The sequence below is a fragment of the Orussus abietinus genome, unplaced genomic scaffold (genome assembly GCF_000612105.2).
Source record: "Orussus abietinus isolate OABI.00-Male unplaced genomic scaffold, Oabi_2.0 scaffold47, whole genome shotgun sequence".
Classification (NCBI taxonomy): Eukaryota; Metazoa; Arthropoda; class Insecta; order Hymenoptera; family Orussidae; genus Orussus; species Orussus abietinus.
The window spans coordinates 669,840-690,946 of NW_019396019.1; the positions used below are offsets into that span (position 1 = coordinate 669,840).

Genomic DNA, 21,107 nt, shown 5'->3' on the forward strand with positions numbered 1-21,107 from the left:
GAGAGAGAGAGAGAGAGAGAGAGAGAGAGAGAGAGAGAGAGAGAGAGAGAGAGAGAGAGAGAGAGAGAGAGAGAGAGAGAGAGAGAGAGAGAGAGAGAGAGAGAGAGAGAGAGAGAGAGAGAGAGAGAGAGAGAGAGAGAGAGAGAGAGAGNAGAGAGAGAGAGAGAGAGAGAGAGAGAGAGAGAGAGAGAGAGAGAGAGAGAGAGAGAGAGAGAGAGAGAGAGAGAGAGAGAGAGAGAGAGAGAGAGAGAGAGAGAGAGAGAGAGAGAGAGAGAGAGAGAGAGAGAGAGAGAGAGAGAGAGAGAGAGAGAGAGAGAGAGAGAGAGAGAGAGAGAGAGAGAGAGAGAGAGAGAGAGAGAGAGAGAGAGAGAGAGAGAGAGAGAGAGAGAGAGAGAGAGAGAGAGAGAGAGAGAGAGAGAGAGAGAGAGAGAGAGAGAGAGAGAGAGAGAGAGAGAGAGAGAGAGAGAGAGAGAGAGAGAGAGAGAGAGAGAGAGAGAGAGAGAGAGAGAGAGAGAGAGAGAGAGAGAGAGAGAGAGAGAGAGAGAGAGAGAGAGAGAGAGAGAGAGAGAGAGAGAGAGAGAGAGAGAGAGAGAGAGAGAGAGAGAGAGAGAGAGAGAGAGAGAGAGAGAGAGAGAGAGAGAGAGCGACTTTGGGCGCTAATTTTAGCCCCTGACTCATAGAAAATTCGTCGCCCTCCTCCTCCCCCCCCCTGTCCCCCTCTCCGCGTACACCTGCGCTCACCACTCGCGACAGATCGACGTGACATTGACACGGAGAAAAATCGACTCCAACGTCGATCACTTGCCAGACCTCTTTCGGGACCTCTCTAGATTGATAAAAAAAAACATTCATTGAACCAGAGAGATATTTTGTTAATTCCAAGATTAATTATTTGATAAGTATAAATAGCCATAATTCCGAATAAACGTTGCGTATAATTTTTTTTTGGGGTTTGTTTGGGTAGAATAATTTTGCTTTGAATTGACATTATATTTCTTCGGTTCAATGAAATTGTTTTTTTTTCTTTTTCTGAGCGTAGGACGCGGGGGAAGCGGTGTTGGCACAGGTGCGAGACGGTGTCTCGATTCAAGACCTGCAGGTGCGAGGCGCGCGAAGACGTTCGCCCCGTCTCCGGGGATTTCACTTTCCCTGGGATATAACGCGCGGATGTGTTACGAGAGAGAGGATTATGCGCGTATATGTAACCTTCGATTTATTGATACACGCGGTAGGGACGATTTAACGATCGATTTATTTTCTCTTTCTCTCTCGATATCGCGACGGCGGCGCTGGCGATCTCTCGGCTCTTGTCGAGCCTTGCCCTGGAGAGACTTCCTGGTTGGGTCGTTTCTTTTCCCGTAACGAGCTCCGCTCGAATGATCCGACAACCCCGGTCGTTCCGGCGATGGCCAGGTCGAACGTCTCGACGATCGATCGCTCGATCGATCTCTTCGTTTCGATCTTCGGGTCCGGTAGATCTCGAGGAGTGGCGGTGCGCCGGTAGTTTTCCTCGACTTCCGGATACGGGGCGAAAATGGGATTTCCGGAACCTCGAGCCGTAGATCGATGCGTCGATATTTCGAAATCGGAAGGCGATTCGAGAATTTGCCTCGGCGCCAGGATTTGGAAGCGTATATGGCTCCTTTAATGTCGGCCGGAGTGGCCGGTCATAGACGGTCGTTGGTACTCGACTCACGTACCTCTCGTTATCGTGACGACAATAACGAGCACTGGGTGCACTTCGGGACAGGGGACTCGGTCATCGGTTGTTTTCGATCGTTGAATGTATAATGGGGGACGTAGGGTGGCGTAGAGTGGTCGGAAAAGGTGGCGCGGAAAGGGAGTCGCGGCGTATCGGAATCGTCCAAGCGGTAAACTTGGATTAAGTAACCGCGGGTTGAGTAACCGCGCGAGGGTGCCGGAGGAGGAGTTTTAAGGTGAAGTGAAACCCCCTTCAAATCGGTCGATTCGAATGCAAAATTTTTTTTTAAGGGTATTGGATCAAACTGTCCGAAACTTTGACACATCGCTCCTGATCATCTAATAATTGTCCTGACATATTCAAAATTTGGATTTTTTTTTTAATTTTTAACTCAGCCCATACGAGAAACAAAATGGCGTCGAGCTCTCATATTTTGATCGATGTACAATTATCGAAGGGTCTGATATGAGAATCGAAAGGGTCAGAACAATTTTACGACAATTTAGAACACTCTGATAGTCGATAAACTCGCATTTGAACGGGATAAAGGCAAGAAAAGTGTTGTATGCGCTTCTATGCTAAAACGATGGGAATGCGAGGTCTCGGAGTGAAAATTTAATTGACCTGGAAATCACAGATGGCGCAGAGGGTCCCTCCGCAGTCAATTAGGGCCCCAGAAATCACGAATCCAGAGGATTTCTGGAGTTTTACTTCGATTTCTTGACATTTATTGTACGAAAACGACAGGTGGAGTATGCCATTTGGTACAATATCCCATATAATTCGACCCAGCTGTCAATATAAAAACGAAAATCGGCAAGGTAGGCATTTAGAAAAATTTTCTTCATCGACGTCGATCATGTTCCTCGACGTGTTTCACTTCACCTTAACGCGCCCCGGAATTTGGACGTCGCGGGTTCCGCGTTGCCGAATTTTTCCTCGATCTCTAGGCTTTGGACCGATTTCTCGATCGCTGATACGGTGTGCGGTATCTTATCGAGCATCCAGGATTTTTCGGCGGGGGGCTTCCACGCGGGAACTGACGCACGTCGCGGTTTCCGCGTCGACGTCGACGTCGACCTTGCGGCGTCGGGTATATCTCTGCCGGTTGCCGACGCAGCTTCTGCTCTTCGGTTTTCGACGCCTCCCCCGTTCGTCGTTCTCGCGGACAAAGGAGCCTTTTTATATCCATTAGTCAGTCCGCAATTGCGATTTTCGGCTCCGTTTTCTCGAGACCGAGGAGAGCTTTCCGTTGGGCCGCGCGGGATCCAAAATGGCGGCCAGGGGGCGACGCGCGGATAATCCTCGAATTTCTTTATACCTTCCGGCTCCTTCCGTTTCGAGATCGTTCGGGGTATCTTTGACCCGGGTTTTCCCCAGGTGCATGCAAATCCGTAGCCCACACCTCGCGGAATTATGCGAGACGTTGCGGCAAGGTGTCCGCAACGTTGCCGCAACCTTCCCGCTGCGTGTGGGAAGCGAGGCAGACAGGTCGATCGCTTTGTGTTCAGGTGGCGGAGTGGGAAAGTTGCCGCTCGCGATATCTCACGAGATGGATTCGGGATATATTAATATCCCGAAATACGGGGCTAGTCCGAATCTCGACGTTTCTACGTCAGCCGGGAAATGTGTGCGTATATGTCTATGTAAGCAGGGCCACGCGCGGGCCAGATTTTTGTAGCCTTTGGTCGCGTCATTAATCATTGGCGTTTTTTTCTCCCCGCTGTACCCCGACCTTTGACATATTTCGTTACTCCTCGACGTTGCTCGCGTTATGACGCGGCGGATCTCGAACAAACGAGTCGTCGCTCGAGGTTTTCCGCGTCGGTAGGAATTTTTCATAGACGAGCGTCATCGCGCGATAATTTGAATTAGGCGAGAGCGCACCGAGATATAGCCGCGACTTCCGATCGAGGGTCGAAAGTGGCTCGCTTTTATTTTTATCTCTCGCGAGGTCGAGAAGCGATCTCGGAGGAAAACTCGGTCCATCGTGGGACTTGCAAGCTGCGAGTCGCTATTCCGATCTCGATCGGCGATCGATCACGCCAGCCCCGATAGCTCGTCATTTGACAGAGGGTCTTATCGAGGCGATAAGCCGGTCGACGGCGATCCCAATGAATTTTCCTTTCCCAGGGTTCAAGGAAAGCCTCTCCTCCGATCCTTTTACCTTAACTCGTGAATTCCTTAATCTCGAGACCGTTAAGGTGAAGTGAAACACCCTTCAAATCGGTCGATTCGAATACAAAACTTTTTTTTAAGGGTAAAAGACCAAACTGTCCGAAACTTTGACACATCACTCCTGATCATCTAAGAATCGTCCTGCCCCGGAAAGCACGAATCCAGAGGATTTTCGGAGCTTTACTTCGATTTCTTGATATTTATTGTACGAAAATGACAGGTGGAGTATGCCATTTGGTACAATACCCAATTTAATTCGACCCAGCTGTCGATATAAAAAGAAACGTCGGCAACGTGGGCATTTAGAAAAATCTTCTTTATCGACGTCGATCAAGTTCCTCGACGCTTCACCTTAGTTTCAAGTTCCTCGACACTTCACCTTAATTTTGAAAGCGCGCCCGTGTCCTAATCGCGGCTCCTCTGGTTTCAGCTGTGCCGCGGTCGCTGGCGTCGTCGGCGGTGCTCGATATAGTGGCCGGTGAGGCTCGGGCGATGTCGACCCTGGTGTGCCGGGAGCCGGCGGGGCGTCCGCCGCGCGACGGGCTCAAGCTCGCGCTGAACCGGAGCCTGAGCGAGCCCGGGCCGCCCGGAGGACCGACCGAGCGCGGCCTGCTCTTCCTGGCCACGCCCACGCCGCCCGCTTCCTCGGGTGCCTCCTCGAGCGCCGCCAGTGAGGACGGCGACGCCGAGGACGCCGCGCCGGACGACCGCCACCACCGGCTGCCCCCGCATCGCTACCACTACCGGCACCACCGGCACCACCATCACCACCATCATCCCCGGCTGGGTCCGCCGGTTTCCCCGGTCTCCCCGGTCTCCCCGGCCTCCTCGCCCGGCTCGCCCTGCGGGGCGTCGAAGCGCTGCAAGCTGGAGACCGTCAGCCTCCCCTCCAGCCCCTGCGAGGAGAGCGGCACGCTGCAGCGTCAGCTGGTCCTGCGGCGCGCCCGCACCATCGGGCCCGACCGCCTCGCGGAGCGACTGCGCGACCCGACCGACGCGCCGGTCCTCCTCGACCTGAGGCCCTTCATCCTCTACAACGTCAACCACCTGCGCGGCGCCATCAACCTGAACTGCTCGGATCGCTTCAACCGGCGCCGCCTCCTCCAGGGCAAGGCCGCCCTCGCGGACCTCGCCACCGCCCGGGAGGCCAAGGACCTCTTACGCCGACGCAGCTTCCAGGAGGTCGTCGTCTACGACGACTGCACCGCCGATCTCGAGCACCTGCCGCCCCAGCACCCCCTCTTCCTGGTGCTCGTCGCCCTCGTCGAGGACCATCGGGAGCCCGTCCTCTTGATCGGTGAGTTTGCGCCTTGAAGTTTTGGATATCCCCCTTCGGGGCTAAAGCGGGGTGATAAGGTGATTTTTATTTTACGGCGAGGGGAAGGGAAATGACGATTTTTGCGCAGACCGAGATTTTCTTGGGAGGGAGCCACGCGCGGGGGGAGCCCCCTCGCCGAAGTTGTTGACACGCGCCCACGTGGGTGGACGCGCTCTTGGAAATAACGATGATCCGCGCGCGTTATTCCTGCCAGCCGCCCCCGCCGCGGCTTTTGCGTCTGTGATGTTCGTCTTGTTCGGCCGCGGCGAAGGAAACGCGACTCCTTTATCTACCCCCGGAAAGCTCTCGTCGATCGTGGACCACGTGGTGCCTCTTCTCTGATTTTATTTTTTTTTTATACCTTTCGGGTGCTCCGGAAGCTTTCCGCGAAATTTGGCGCGCCGTGCTCTACGAGTGCCCGATGGCGAATGGAATGAAAAGAGACACGTATTACCTATATATATATTTAATAGATTTTCACTTTTTTATTTTAAACACCGAATGGTCAGTTCGGTTCCTTCGGTGCCGATCTTTCTCGTGGGTGAAAATCGATCGGAGGACCGCGAAAAAGAGCGATGGGAGGAGGCGACGACGGCCCGGAGGCAAGGCAAGGTAGGGATCTATTCATAGGAATGACTCACGGCGAGATGACGCCGCGAATAGTCCGGCTGAATTTGCGCACAGCGGGCCCCCTCGACGCGCGCGCCCCTCGCGGCAGGGCGCGGTACTCGCGAGAAAAATCGGCCGCTCCAGCCACGCTGGCTCCAAAGCCGCTCGACGCGCCTCCTATGACCGCTTCGGTCCAGGGGAGCGACATTTTAACACTAAGTTTACAGGCGTTTTATATATACCTGTTTCTACGAGCACCTTTCAAATTGACGGGTAAACGAAAGCACGCATTTTCTTTAAAAAATCGATTAATTTAAATTAAGTCTGAATTAAACAACCCTAGGCTTTACGTTTAAATGAATTGTTAATAAGTAAAAAGTACTTTTTTAGAAAATACCACGGAAATGATTGGAATGCTCCTCCTCTCATCCTCGGAGTCGGAACTAGAAAGAATGCGCATCCTTTTCTTGCTACGACACCCTTTCAAGAAGTTTTCCTCTTCACTATCCGAAGATCCTTCTATCTCTCCACTTTCGATGCAAACTTTCACTCTCATCTTCGCCTTACACTCCCTGCAACGAAGCAAATATATATGGATTGTTTATGAAATTAGCTAGTCCGTCAATTTGACGGGTTTCGTAGAGGTAGGTATACTACGTACAGATTTTAATAATTAGAAGGCTTAGGAAGAAATAATTGCGTGTACAAATTCTTTGGATGAAATGATTAATTTACGGTACAAGAATGGTTAAAATTAATGCTATGGTTTTTTCGGTATTTCTTTTCGAAGTTTGAATTCCGTCAAATTGACGGGTCCCGTAAACCTAGGGTTAAGGGAGGGTCTAACACTTGGCAGTTCCTGTAAGGGTATATTTTCCGCGAGACTCTCCCGAGTTTCGTGATTTGCCTTATCTTCGAGGAGTATTCATTTTCAAAACCGGTGGACCAACGGGTTTCCCTCGATGACGACGCGTCCTGTCCGATGAATACGGCGACGAATTATCAAAGAGTATCCACTCGAGGGTTCTTCTTCCGACGAGCGCTCGAAATGCGCCTCGGCGTGACCTTATTCACAAAAACCTTGTTCACGTTGCCGTGAGTCAGGGGCAGGCTTGATTTAGAGACGCGGATCATCCGGGGCCAAAAGGAAGCTGCTTATTTATTTACCGAGACGTCGATACATCGCCGAAGCGTCTCGTCTCGCCTTCAGAAAAAGAAAAAGAAAAAATATCATAGTTTTACAATATTCCGTTGATAATTTTATTCAGACGTGGGATATTAATTTTACAGCGTATTTATGAAATCCGTCATAAATTTAGTACATAAGTGTATTCATGTTCACAAAGTTTCAACACGATGTCGTTAAATTACAAGTTCATTTAGAAATTCCTAACGAATGCGTTCACCTTTAGGACCTTAAATGTATGATTGTAGGACAGTCTTATGTACTTATAAAAGTGCACGAATTTTATGAATATCTCTAACGACGCGCTCTCCGGAGATCCCTCGATCAAGGATCTCCGGCGGAGCTCGTAAAGTCGTAAAGGAGGCGAAAGCGATAAGACGAGTTCTTTCGTTTTTTCCCCCATTTCGCCTATCCGGGCCTTCGGCGGGAACGCGCGACTCGGGCTAAATCCACCGATGAACTAAGCGCCGGGCCGCCCGGTGCCGACGACAATGACGGGGAGCGATATCGCGACGCAGATAACCGCGCCGAGCGATTCGGATCGCCCCTGCGCAAGTAGCGCCGTTACGCAAGACGGAAATCGCGTGGAAATCTTCGGACGTCACCGACGAGGCGATTAAACCGCATGGCAGCGAGCTAAAACCACGCCGGAGTCCTTGGAGGCTAACGAAAAGGAGATCGAACGGGGAATTCGATTCCATGGTATTCTGTGCTCGAAAGGGAAGAGGAGAGGTCGGTGCGCATTTGCTCGACGAGGTTCCAAGGTGTCGAAAGTCGACGGCAGCGCCGCCAGGTGGTGTTAGGTCGAGGATCGTTTACTCGGGAGCGGTGATAGCGATTACCCGAGGATGTCGTTCGGACCTGGATTTGTTTTTGGGACTCACTTCCAGATGGTTGAAACCAGCCAAAGACCTCGGCGAGTAAAGTAACGAAGATACTTTATTTTCTATGCCTCTTGGTTTACAGGAACGACTCGTAGACTCGGTCAACTCAAGGGGACTAGCGTTCGCCGAGAGTTACAGGTGCCTCGCAGGCAGGTTACAGAATGGAGACAGTTCAAACTTCGATAGATCAGAGAGCGGGCCTTTTTATACTAGCCTAGGATGTTCCTAGGCGCGGAGGATGCTTATTGGTGGGTTTTTAAGATCGAGGAGGGAAATGTCTCATGTGATCGGCTTGGGGACAGGTCGAAGGGGAAACAGGTGGAAAGCGTCTTTTTCCAGAGAATCTGAATGTCTGACGTTTCCCAGGGCTGCCATCTAGTTTGGGGTGCGGAAGTACTCGGATAAAGAAAGGGGAGATAAGAAACGAGGGAGAGCATGTCTCCAGGAGCGTTTTGGAGCGCGAGAGGCGTTGCTTAGTCTCTTTCTTAATATTACTTAAAATAAAATGTTAGGTAGGGACCTAACGGCGGTCGACTCTTACCGACTCGTTTTTGAGGTTAGGCGCCCGCCGGAGCCAAGACTCTCCGACTCTGGCGGGACGTGAGTCACGTCTAAAATCGAAAAGAGACGCTTCGCGGACACCCAGCCAGGCGAGCGTTATGCAACCGAGGATTTTGACATGTGCCCGAGCGAGGGCGCTCGTGACTGCCTTCGTGTGTTCGGCGACGGGTGTAAACACGCGGATGTGCGCGCCGCGCCGCGGCCGCGGTGAGAGTGGCCGCTGACTCACGCGGTGCCGCGAGCTGCTGCGAGCTGCTGCAAGAGCGCTCTGCACTCGAGCCGCCACTCGATCGCGTCCGCTCTCCTTATCGAGTACCGTATTTGCCGTCATTGACGCGTGTACCGTACTTTGAACGCACGCGCATGAGTCCCTCGACGAAGTGAACTTTATAAATAAATTTAATGCATCGTCCGATAGGACAAGGAGCAGACTTTTGATGGAAAGATTAGGATTCTTGAGGAGGTATTTTCTGCTCGCTTTGAGGTTATAACGGTTCGACGACATTTTCTGGGGTAACGTTTATTGTATCGAGGACAAAAAAAAATTCACTGAAACAAAGAAACGTTTCCTTAATTTCAGGAATAATTATTTCACTCAATTAAGCTGTCATTATCCCGGATAAACGGTTGCATCCAATTTATTCCAGCTCATTTGAGTGAAATAATTGTTCTTTTAATGAAGAGAATATTTCTTTGGTACTAGTTAAAGAAGTATTTCATTCAATATTTTTTTTCTCAGGGTGGAAATATTTAGATGCTCACCGAGGTTTGACGCTTTTTATTTTTCGATGAAATTCCCCTCGCTGGTGGGAGGCGCGATGACGTTTTCGGGCCTGGAAATTCGTTAGCCCCAATGTCTTGTGCAGTTAACGTCCTCGAACACCCACGACGCGCGCTATGGGGAGAGGGGACACGAGCCGTATCTACCATCTGCCGTTTTGTCGTCTTATCACGACTTCCGGCACATTAACCGCGTATTACGGCCGCCGAAGTCGCCGTTAAAGTGAAAATCGCCGCTGGTCACGGTTGCCGGGTACGCGTGCCAAAAACGGGGAAGGGAGGGAAAATGGCGGCCCTTTCGAGAGTCCCGACGCGGTCTTCCGGAATTGAGATAATGGGAGATAATCGCGCGGGCGAATCCCTCGAGAGAGGCCCTTTTACACCGAGAAGTGGCAGGGGAAAATAAATCTTTCCTCGTCGATCTTGTCACTTCCAAGCGTCCTCGACGAATGGGGAATCGTCGTCGACCGCTCGAGGGGGCTCGTCAATTTTTCCTATATTTCTTGGACCTAGCATGGGAGGGGCGAAATTGAAAATCAGCGCAATATCTCGGCTCGGAGGAGCGGGGGATATAAGTGGCTTAGCAAAGAGCAGGGGTGGCGCATCTGCGTAAAAAGTGGCCCCACAAAGCCCATAGGGCTAATCGCCATCTTCGTTGAACGCGCTGACTCACCATCGGGCGAGATTCGTTTGATGTGCTGCTTTCCTTCGCCGGTTTAAGGTGAAGTGAAACATCCTTCAAATCAGTCGATTCGAATACAACACTTTTTTTTAAGGGTAGACATTTAGAAAAATTTTCTTTATCGACGTCGATCAAGTTCCTCGACGCGTTTCACTTCACCTTAATACCTTTCTCCGGGTTACCCGTCGATTTAACCACTTCCCAGAAGTGGATCGACTTCCGTGCGGAACGTCGATTGCTTCGCTGGATTTAATTCGGAAAATGATAACCCCCCCTGGATCGCTGGCACGAAGGAGTCCGCGCGTATCAATTCGGAGCGACTCGTATGTCCTCGCGTGAGAACATTGCCGGATATTTTTTGACAAACGCGACGACGAGGATCGAGGTGGGAGGTGTACGACGCACGCACCGTCCCCGAAGATCGTATCTAAAACAGCTGCCGCGATAGTGGCAGATAACCGCCGCGCTTTCGAGATTCTTCGAGTATTTACAGAAACCGACGTTAAATCGCGCTTAAGGTGAAGTGAAACATCCTTCAAATCAGTCGATTCGAATGCAACACTTTTTTTTAAGGGTATTAGGCCAAATTGTCCAAAACTTTGACACATCACTCCTGATCAGCTAAGAATTGTCCTGACACATTAAAAATGTGGATCTTTCAAAGAAATTTTTTAACTCAGTCCAGACCAGATCCAAAATGGCGTCGAGCTCTCATATTTTTATCAGTATACAATTATCGAAGGCTCTGATATGAGAATCGAAAGGGTCAGGACAATTTTACGACGATTTAGAACACTCTGGTAATCGATAAACTCGCATTTGAACGGGATAAAGGCAAAAAAAGTGTTGTATGCGCTTCTATGCTAAAACGATGGTAATACGAGGTCTCGGAGTGAGAATTTAATTGACCTGGAAATCACAGATGGCGCAGAGGGTCCCTCTGCAGTCAATTAGGGCCCCAGAAAGCATGAATCCAGAGGATTTCTGTAGTTTTACTTCGATTTCTTCATAATTATTGTACGAAAACGACAGGTGGAATATGCCATTTGGTACAATACACAATATAATTCGACCCAGCTGTCGATATAAAAACGAACGTCGGCAACGTAGGCATTTAGAAAAATCGTCTTTATCGACGTTGATCAAGTTCCTCGACGTGTTTCACTTCACCTTAAGCCAGCGAGATACTTGAAGACACACATCCACGCACAACACCCGAGTGCGTATCTCCGACGACGCTGGGCAAACCTCCTGCAAGTGTCGGGGAATGCACGCAAATATTGCCGGAAAAATCGTAATCAACGTTTACAAGGGGTTACGGTAATCGGCGAGGCATCTGCCAGGTCACTCGCGGGTGCGTGGATTTTTATCTGAGGAGAGAAATATATTAAGAGCCCCCCCGTCCATGGCCGGCCATTACGGTTTCCTTCTCTTTTGTGCGCCTCCATTGATCCCACCCGCGAGGTGGATCGTCGGAAACACGAAAAGCGATGTACTCCGGAATAACGAGGGGGGTCCGCCCCCGTGTTTTCCCGTGCGTGTCCCCGAAAACCCTAATCGCGGCCACCCTTCGCCCTCGACGATGACTCGTCCCGCAGCAGCCGAATTCGCACGATCCCGGGTCTCCGCCATCTTGGCTCGCGCGCGCAGTCATCGGCCGCGCGGCTTTAATTCATGCAAATTGCATTACGGGCGCCGCTTGACCGCCGGTTATCGCCGGTGCGCGGACTTCTCCCATTCATTTTACGGCTCGGACCATTCACCGACCCGACCACGTGGACCACGGCCGGTATTACAGTCGCCGTACCCTTCGAGAGTCGTCGGGAATTTCGGACCTTCGGCACGACTGCCTTAAGGTGAAGTGAAACCCCCTTCAAATCAGTCGACTCGAATGCAACACTTTTTTTTAAGGGTATTAGACCAAACAGTCCGAAACCTTGACACATCGCTCCTGATCATCTAAGAATTGTCCTGACACATTCGAAATTGGGATTTTTTTTTTTAATTTTTAACTCAGCCCACACGAGAACGCGAGCCCAAACGCGAAAGTAACATTCGAAGAATCGGTCGTTTATCAAGTTTTTACCCGAGCCAGATGTACCTAATCGTTTCAAACTTTGCATATCGCCTTAATATTCGCGGAGATAAAAAATGGTAAAGTGGAAGTCCAGGTCGAGACGCCGCGGCCTAAGCGGAAACCGTCCCAGGGGGCGGCGGGCGGAAAATCGAGGGCCCGAGGAGACCGGAGGCGGCTTAATGAATTAGTCATCGTTTTCGTCATCGGAAGGGGGGTGTCATAGAGTAGCTCGCCTTTGTGAGTCGCTGCTCCCCCGAGTTTGCCGGGGTGCACCGCGTGCAGGGGATGCACGGGGTACGTGTTGCGTCGTCCCGCGTGCGAGCGCCGCGGCGCATCTGGATCAGCTGTCGATGACGATCGTCGTTATTATTATTATTTATATATATATATGAGTCACCCGGGGCACAGCTCGGTTTAAAGTGTATCAATGACTAACGCGCCTCCCCCCGGGGGGGTCGGCGTCCCCTTTGATTCCCGCTCGCCCCCCACGCATCATCCCCTAATTCAAGGGCTTATTCATTCGCCGGGCCGAATGCGTATGACGTGTACCCGATGAATGGCCCGGCCTGTGCGTGCCACTGTAAATATGGACCGACGACAATGAACATCCCGGAGGTCTCGATGCGTGGACGACGAGGTCCCCGGCGGGCAGCCCCTAGCTCCGTCTCTCTCGCTCCCGCGCGGGCCCCGATAGCGCCGTCTCTCTTTTCTCTCTCGGCGGCCCGTTTGCGACCGATGACGCGCGCCCCGCGGCTCGCGACCAGACGATGCGTTACGAAACGGTGCGTATTGCGTGCTCTCGCAGTTTGGCGGGTCGGAGGTGGAGAGAAAAGCGAGGGGAGACCCGCCGAGGTACCGGTGGGAACGGCGGAAAAGGGAAACGAAAGGAAGATGACGTAATTATACTCAAAGATGACGTGTCGGGTCAATGACGGATTTTGGGGCCGCACTTAATCTCGGATACCGGATTGCATCTCGGCGATCGGATATCAACCTCGAGAGCATTTTCCGACGTCCTCTTGTACCTGTGGATGATGCATCGCAGGTTACTTCGGGTAACCGATGAACAGGTACAAGTTTTCATCATCATTTCATCAAGATCAACCTCGAGAGCATTTTTCCGACGTCCTCTTGTACCTGTAGATGATGCACCGCAGGTTACCTCGGGTAACCGATGAGTGCCTGGAACGGATCCTTGCGGATCTGCCGTTAGTTCTCATCGTCATTTCATCAAGATCATCCTCGAGAGCATTTTTCCGACGTCCTCTTGTACCTGTAGATGATGCACCGCAGGTTACTTCGGGTAACCGATGAATGCCTGGAACGGATCCTTGCGGATCTGCCGTTAGTTTTCATCATCATTTCATCAAGATCAACCTCGAGAGCATTTTTCCGACGTCCTCTTGTACCTGTAGATGATGCACCGCAGGTTACCTCCGTAAAGTCGTCGCGCACGGGTACCCTATTTGTATTAATATATGCGCAATTCCTCGTGTTATTTATGAAATAATGGAGGCTCGGGGTTGTCACGGCCGGTAATCCTATTTTACCTCGCCTCGTAACCTAACGATCCCGACGGACTGCATCCGACTGCATCCGCGGATCGCTCTCGGTGAATCACCGGAGAAAAGTAATGAGCGCTAATTGAATCCAAGCCGCTTACATCTCGGCAACAGGCGGTACGACATGATCGCTCACCTTAAGTAAAAGCGCCGATAGAGTGCCATTCGCTATCGCGACGTTGCATCGCTAATTATGCCGATTTGCATATAAACGAGTCGTTGTTTGAATTTATTGTCCCCGGACAAAGCGAGGGGCCGGACTCGTCTATGACGCCGAGCTTCCGAGTCTGCTCCGAACGCATAAATTTCGCCTTTGAAGTGGAGAACAATTTGTTCTAACGATAAATGTAGATTTTGAAGCGCGAAAGGTGACGATTTGCATGAAGAGTAGATTTCGGAAGGTTGCGGGTGACTTTTTTTCCTTTGCTCATCTCGTAGGCACGGGTTTCGATCGAGTGGCAGAAAATTCACTCCTGCGCCTCCAGTCGGCAGGTGAAGTTCCCTCGGGTACCCGACGCGGCGTAAAACGACGCGTTCCTATTCTTTACTTTCTCTCTGACTCACCAAGCAACGGCCTCGCCGTTGCGCGTTGCTTCGATATCCACTTGTTCCTCCGGCGCTCCGCGTTGCTCCGTATCGCTCCACGATATACGCCGAGATGACGGCTGAAATCCATTCGAAAGCCAACTCGCGGACAAAGACGTCCCATCTGTTACCGACATAATAGAAAATCCAGATCGCTTCGATAAATCGTTCTCGGAGTGCAAGGGTGCAACGGCCTCCATTCTTCGATATATCTTCGCTCTTCGACGAGTTTCTGCCACATCGCCGAAAGAAGCGAGCGAAAGTGGCGATTCTTTGCGGGGCTATCGCACATCGAGGAATCGATATAAGCGGTGCGGTCTGCACTTTGGATACCGATTTATCGGATTCTCGGGGTATGTGGAGGGATTTTTCCTGGTCTTTCTCGGGTCTCGGGGAAGCTCGTTAACATTTTTCATGCGGCGCTCCAGCCTCTTTGAAGCGAGATGTGGCGGCCGTTTGCAGCCCGGGCAGTTCACAATGCCGTTGTGGAATGCCGTTCATTGGCGGTAAGCGGTCTGGAGGTGGAAGACTGGGAGGGAGACAGAAGGAGCGAGGAGAAGACATAAAAGTTGCGCGGCGACTGGTTCTCTCGGACTCGGCCGGGTCCTCGCCCGTGAGTGCGAGAGAGAGGGGGCGAGCGGGCGCCACGCGGGCGAGAGAGAGAGGCCCGACCGCGGGGCGCCGGCACGCTGGAACCTTAGTTGCTTTCCTCGTACGGCCTTCACACCTTCGCCTCACCTCTCGCCGGGCAACTCGGGCAACGCCACGATTTCCACGTCATCGGGCCCGGCTCCGGGGATGGATTTTCACGGCGAGTTCTCTCGACCTACCGGTTCCCTCGGGAAAAAGAAGTGGGAAAAACAGGACCGACCGCTGCCTCGTAGATACATCGGACTCGTCCTTGCTCTCGTCCTTGGTCCTTCTTTTTCCTACCGGTTTCTCGTCCTGGACTTATGTGGCCGAACCGAGGGGTAAAAATGCCCCTGCCAGGAACACGGGGAATTTTTTCCCACGGGACGGACTTTTATCTCTACGTTAAAGGAGCGAAATGATCCTGGAATTTCTTTTTCTTTTTCGCTTAATGTCGCCCGTTCTGCGCGGAATCACGTGTCGCGGAAAGATATCGGCGGGAGGAAAGAACTGGTGATTTCAATGCCCGCGAGGAGGAGGTTTTACGGCGTCTTTATGGCCGGGACATGTAATGAGTCAACGGACAGGTAGCGAGTACTCGAAAGAACGGGTTGAAGAAGTATCGACAAGGAGCACTGCGCAAAATATATATTTCCTCGAAAGTGTGGGTATTTCGTTTCTTCGATTTGGAGGCGACCGGTTCTCTTCGTCTTCGCCCAATTCCGGTACGTCCCACCTGAGGGATTTCCAATTTCGATGACCCTGCCGATCGATCGATTCGATTAATCATTCCGTCGTTTAGGTGATTAGATCCAGATCGAACCTACTACCAATAAATTGCATCGAGTGCGCGAGCACTTGGAGTACGATAAACCGTAACTATATTTAGCACAAAATAGCCGCGATAAGGAAAGTTCCAGAATTTTGAAAATATCCCCGGATGCGATGCTTCTTATTTTTTATAAACACGGTTGAATCTGTGCGGAAGTATTAATATTTTATTGACATTTTCTCTGAGATAGTTCCTGACCGAGGGGACTGCCTCTTCGTGGGGGCAAATGATCTGTTTAAAAAATCGTCTTTCGGCCCACTGTGGTGTTCGACGCGGCGAATTGTTAAATCGAAAGCTTGGCCCCCCTAGTTAAGGTGCGCAAATGAAATCAGGGTCGTGCGGGAATATTATTAACGCGAACATGATTCACGCCCGTATGAGGCTGCAGTGTACGGCTGCCCTGTTTGTTTGCTCGTCCTTCGGAAACGGCGGAATTTCCTTGAGACGGTTCAACCACGGATTCCTACTATAATCCGGATGAGTCAGCGTGCCTTCGATGATTCCGAGGTTATTCGTGTCCTGACGGAGACGGAGAAATAGACCGCGGCGTAGACGAACGGGCGGAAAGAGAGAGCGCGAAATAGAAAAACGGGGACAAAGGGTGTGCACCGAGACAGGGTAAAAAAAAAAATAGAAAGCACGAGAAGAAAATTTGTGAGATTTAAGTATCCAAAATTACCGCCAAAAAGGGTAGGGATGAATTTTTGTTGTTGTCATCGACGTCGTTTAAATTTCTCGGCGCCTTTCATATCGCGTTAAAATAGATATGCAAAAAGATGCGCGGCTATTTCTCTAGGTGCACGGGCGGAGACACGTGGAAGGCGGAAAAGAGAGAAGGAGAGTACGCGTACCGAGAAGAGGCCGGGCGAGAGCCGGAAATAAATGCGCCCTGCATGACCCCGTACGTGGATATATGCCTTCCGTCCGGTGCGAGAAATTGCACTCCGCGTAATTCGGGCCTCGGATTTTTGGCAGGAGCCCGCTCGACGAGTTTTGCCAAAAATCCGGAGAAACGTCCCGCGAGATCGGCGAAATTTCTCCCCAGCTCCCGTTTTCGGAACTACTCGAGACCGACCAGTCGCCGATTGTCCGAATCGCGCCTTTCAACGAGGCGATAATATCCTCGACCGAGGTAACCGGACACATGCGACAATAAGTACGTCAATGACCCCGACTCGTCCGTCCCGTGACCCAAAACGAGGCGAACTTGAACCACGCGACCTCTTCGAGTCTCATTTAAATGGCCGTCCACTTGGCTGGACTCGTTCTCATTTATGCGACGAGACCGAGGAATAATTTTCGCGACGTCCCTTCCTCATGGAGCGACGTTTCATTCCTAAGTATTCCGTAGCAAGGCATGTTTCGTTGCGTCAACCAAGTTTCTTTTTTTTTTTTCTCAAGGCAGAGGGGAGGGACCCGATTTTCCGAGCGCATCCTCGACCTTTATCCGCTATCGGCTCTTTATCGCCCATTTTTTTCCTCCTTTTCCTTTTTTCCCCACAAGAGCGATCCACGGTGCACTTATCGGGACTGAGTCATTGAGTGGAGGCTCGCCAGCTCATGGCCGTGTCGCCCTCTTCGCGCCCAATTCATCCCCCGGTTCCACGTTCTCCCTAAAAACGCCCTTTCGATCATAAATCATGGAACCACCGTGGAGGCGATCGCCCCGGGTCGAATTAGGGCCAATCGCGACACCGGCCACTCGTCATCGGCGTATCGACAGGGCGCGATGACGAGCTGCTCGATAAGGTCTCGATGACTCGAGTCGATCGATCGGAATCATTCCCATGCGCATCGATTTCCGCGAGGGAGCATCCTCGGTGCGCCTTGTAAATATTTCCCTGTCCAGTCAGCTGATGACTTTGACGCGACGCGATTAGAATGCGTGCCCTGTGAGTCACCGTTGGATCCTCCGGACTTTTCATTCCCTCCACGTGGCCATGGAAATTCCAGCCGTCCTCTTGTTTCACGATTTCCACGTTGCGTACGTTTATGTCGAGCATTATCCCTGACACTTGGTCCCACGCCTCGAAAAACGGAAAGCAGAAGACGTTCGAAGGTACATCCTCTTCCGATCGTTCGTTGGTCGCGTTTCCGGGAGCGATGTGTCCGGTACCTTGCGTACACCGGACATCGACATGTTCCGAGGTTCACGTAGCGTGTACTCTCCTAATCGGCACTCTCGGTACGAGTACGAAAGGGAGGCGAGCATCGCGTATGCCGCGCACGCGTTTCTCGTTAAGTGATTCATTCAAAGGCGGAATCCTCGCGCGTCACTAGGTCGCAATTTCTGCGTGCAACGTGCGTGACCTGTGACCACGTGTCGGAAAATGCGCTCATTCCTCGTGCGAAAATGACTTCGATATACCGAGTCGACGCGAGTGCGACGAAACGTCTTGTTTATTTTTTATTTTTTTTTTCTTCGCTTTTTCAATTTATTTTATTCACATCGGAGTTACATATTAATATCAAGTATATGCCTTTTAACTTTTTGTTGGCACTTGACATCAGGGAGGGGTATGGTTGAAATCATTCCACGTGTCTTCCTCGAGTTGGATTAATACGCCATCGGTCGTAATTGTTCTTTTTCCTTTTCCGAGTCGACGCGAGTGCGATGAAACCTCTTGTTTATTTTTTTTTTTTTTTTTTCTTCGCCTTTTTCAATTTATTTTATTCACATCGGAGTTACATATTAATATCAAGTACGTGCCTTTTAAATTTTTATTGGCACTTGACATCAGGGACGGGTATGGTTGAAATCATTCCACGTGGCTTCCTCGAGTTGGATTAATACGCCATCGGTCGTAATTGTTTTTTTTTCCTTTTCCTACGTGTAACGAGCGCTCGTTTGAGGAGGAGATTAAATGACGGCTTAAGTCATCCAAGTTTCAAAGAACCGTGCGATGGAGCTTCGACTCGAGTAGTTTAACGATTAGGGAGGAAACTGGCCATTACGTAAGCAACCTTGTTTATGAGCTTCTCGCGTGTTTCCGCGAAATTGTTGTAACCAATTGATTCGTCTTCGCGAGATGGGCGTAAAAGATATTCCGCGGGGCCGATCTTGCTTTTTCTTCTTTTTCCTCTTTTTTTCTAGTCCCTCTCTGTATCCCGATGCAGAGGAAATTTTGTACCGCAAAGGTTTACCGGTACTGAGAACAAAATTTCAGTGAACCAGAGAAATATTTCGTTAATTCAAAAAGTAATTATCTGACTCAAATCAATTCGGATGAATTGGATGCAACACTTATACAAAATTATTACAACTTGTTTGAGTGAAATAATTATTTTTGGAAGGAACAAAATATTTCTCTGGTTCGATGCATTTTTTTTTTTAGCTCCTTGTGGAAAGATCGATTACGCAGGGTTTATATATATATCTTTCATTCGTTACAAATAATTATCGGTGTCTCGGTGTAGCAACCTTGCGTCTGGATCTGACGGCATTTCGATGAATCGATGGCGCTTTCGAGGGATAAGATTTGTCATCGCTTTCCGGGAAATTGAAACAACCGCGAAGTCACATCCACGGACTGTTTGCTTTGCGAATACTATCGTTGCGATTGCGGATTATATTTACCTTCTAATGTGAACAATGAAATACCTTCGCGTGTCGAAATGCCGGAGAAAAAAAATGAGCCGTGCGATAGATTACACAAGCGCGATTCCTCTTTCGAATGAATGCTTGAAATGAGAATAATGGGAAAAAAAATGGTTTACCTGATAATTTGCATTGGCCAAAAGGGTTAAAAAAAAAAAATGGTACACCAGAATTCGGCCGATTTTAACAGGGTATTTCTTTTCTCTCGTTACCGTGCACGTCGTCGGCCATTTTGTAAGAACTTGTAAGTACTGTTGAAATGAGAATAATGGAAAAAAAAATGGTTTACCTGGTAATTTGCATTGGCCAAAAGGGTTAAAAAAAAAAAGGTACACCAGACTTCAATCGATTTTAACAGGGTATTTCTTTTCTCTCGTTACAGTGCAAGTCGTCGGCCATTTTGTAAGAACTTGTAAGTACTGTTAAAATGAGAATAATGGGAAAAAAAAATGGTTTACCTGGTAATTTGCATTGGCCAAAAGGGTTAAAAAAAAAAAGGTACACCAGAGTTCAATCGATTTTAACAGGGTATTTCTTTTCTCTCGTTACCGTGCAAGTCGTCGGCCATTTTGTAAGAACTTGTAAGTACTGTTAAAATGAGAATAATGGGAAAAAAAATGGTTTACCTGATAATTTGCATTGGCCAAAAGGGTTAAAAAAAAAAAGGTACACCAGAGTTCAGCCGATTTTAACAGGGTATTTCTTTTCTCTCGTTACCGGGCAAGTCGTCGGCCATTTTGTAAGAACTTGTAAGTACTGTTACGAGTTGCGAGTGAAAAACTTGTTCTACATGTGGGCGTGAAAAATGGTTCGCCGTGGTCGGATGACTCATCGAGGTCTTTCTTAATTTTTTTTCTTTTTTTTTTTTAAACAGGGCCGAGTAATTTAGGAAAATTCCGAAATGGAAAGGACCGAAGACCTTTGTCAACGTCGCGGGCGCGGCGTTCTTTGAGCGGAATGTTCTGCAACTGCGAGTGAACTAAATTCCTATTGTTCGACGGCGGATGATTCATGGGATTGGTAATAGGGCACACACAAGTAACCATAGACAAGGTTCCGAAGCGTGAAGGATTGCGGCGAGCGTCATTTTTTGAATCACTGCTCGAATCGATTACACATTCTGCTCTCGTAACCACCGCAACGACTTGGCAGCGCCATATTTGGCATAATTGCGCGGGATAATACGTTTTTATTACGGCTCCCGTGCACGCCAGTTCTCCCCGCTGTTCCTTTGCCACAAAAAGAGACACGTAAAAGGGACGTAAAACTAGGCGCAACTATTTAAAAGCACGTGAACATTTCTTGAGTAAACCTCCGCGCAAACGAGTCATTTTAATAATTGAACAATTCCGAGTGAATTAACCGTCGCGGCGAATTGAATCGTAAATACCCTCGACCGGCGTAATTCAACCTCGATTTATATCCGGTCGATTTCGGGACTGCAAATACCGTATGGCGCTATTGAAATTCGAGGGGCACGTCCACCTCTTTCGTTTCCGCGTCGGAGAGCGCCGCGGAATAACAACGGGCCGAATCTCGGAATATTTCCCCTTTGACATCACGACTCGATCGGAAAGACAGAAAATTCGGGGAACGGTCTCGGAGTGGGATGCCATTCGCGTTATAGATCACTGACTAAGGTGCCGATCTATCCGATTCCGACTAACGAGAGTCAGCGGCTACTGGAAGGCTCTCGGACGGTTCTCCAAAATGGCGGACGATTCTGGAAACCTGGAGGAGCGAGCCTACCTCCCGGAGATAGAAATTCCCGGTGACGCTCGATGACGACCCGACGGGATCACTCCTGGAAATACTTGGGGTACGTCATTGTCCTTTTTCGTCGAAGGAACGTCCAGGTCAGGAAAGGATGACGCACTCTTGTCAGACGGTGCGCGGCGTCGCGTCCGCCATCTTGAAAGACCT

General features: G+C 50.1%; 1 protein-coding gene across 3 annotated transcripts in view; it reads left to right on the plus strand.

Moving 5' to 3' along the window:
- The window catches only part of LOC105695279 (dual specificity protein phosphatase 10), a 43,516-nt gene that overhangs the window by 8,574 nt on the left and 13,835 nt on the right, over positions 1-21,107 (plus strand). For 2 of the 3 annotated variants that reach the window (XM_012416711.2, XM_012416713.2), the window contains one exon: positions 4,311-5,177. In XM_012416711.2, the coding sequence (XP_012272134.1) occupies positions 4,311-5,177 (867 nt within the window). Of the gene's footprint in view, positions 1-2,956; positions 3,333-4,310; positions 5,178-21,107 lie in introns of those variants that run through there. The other variant, XM_012416712.2, reaches the window with a different exon arrangement.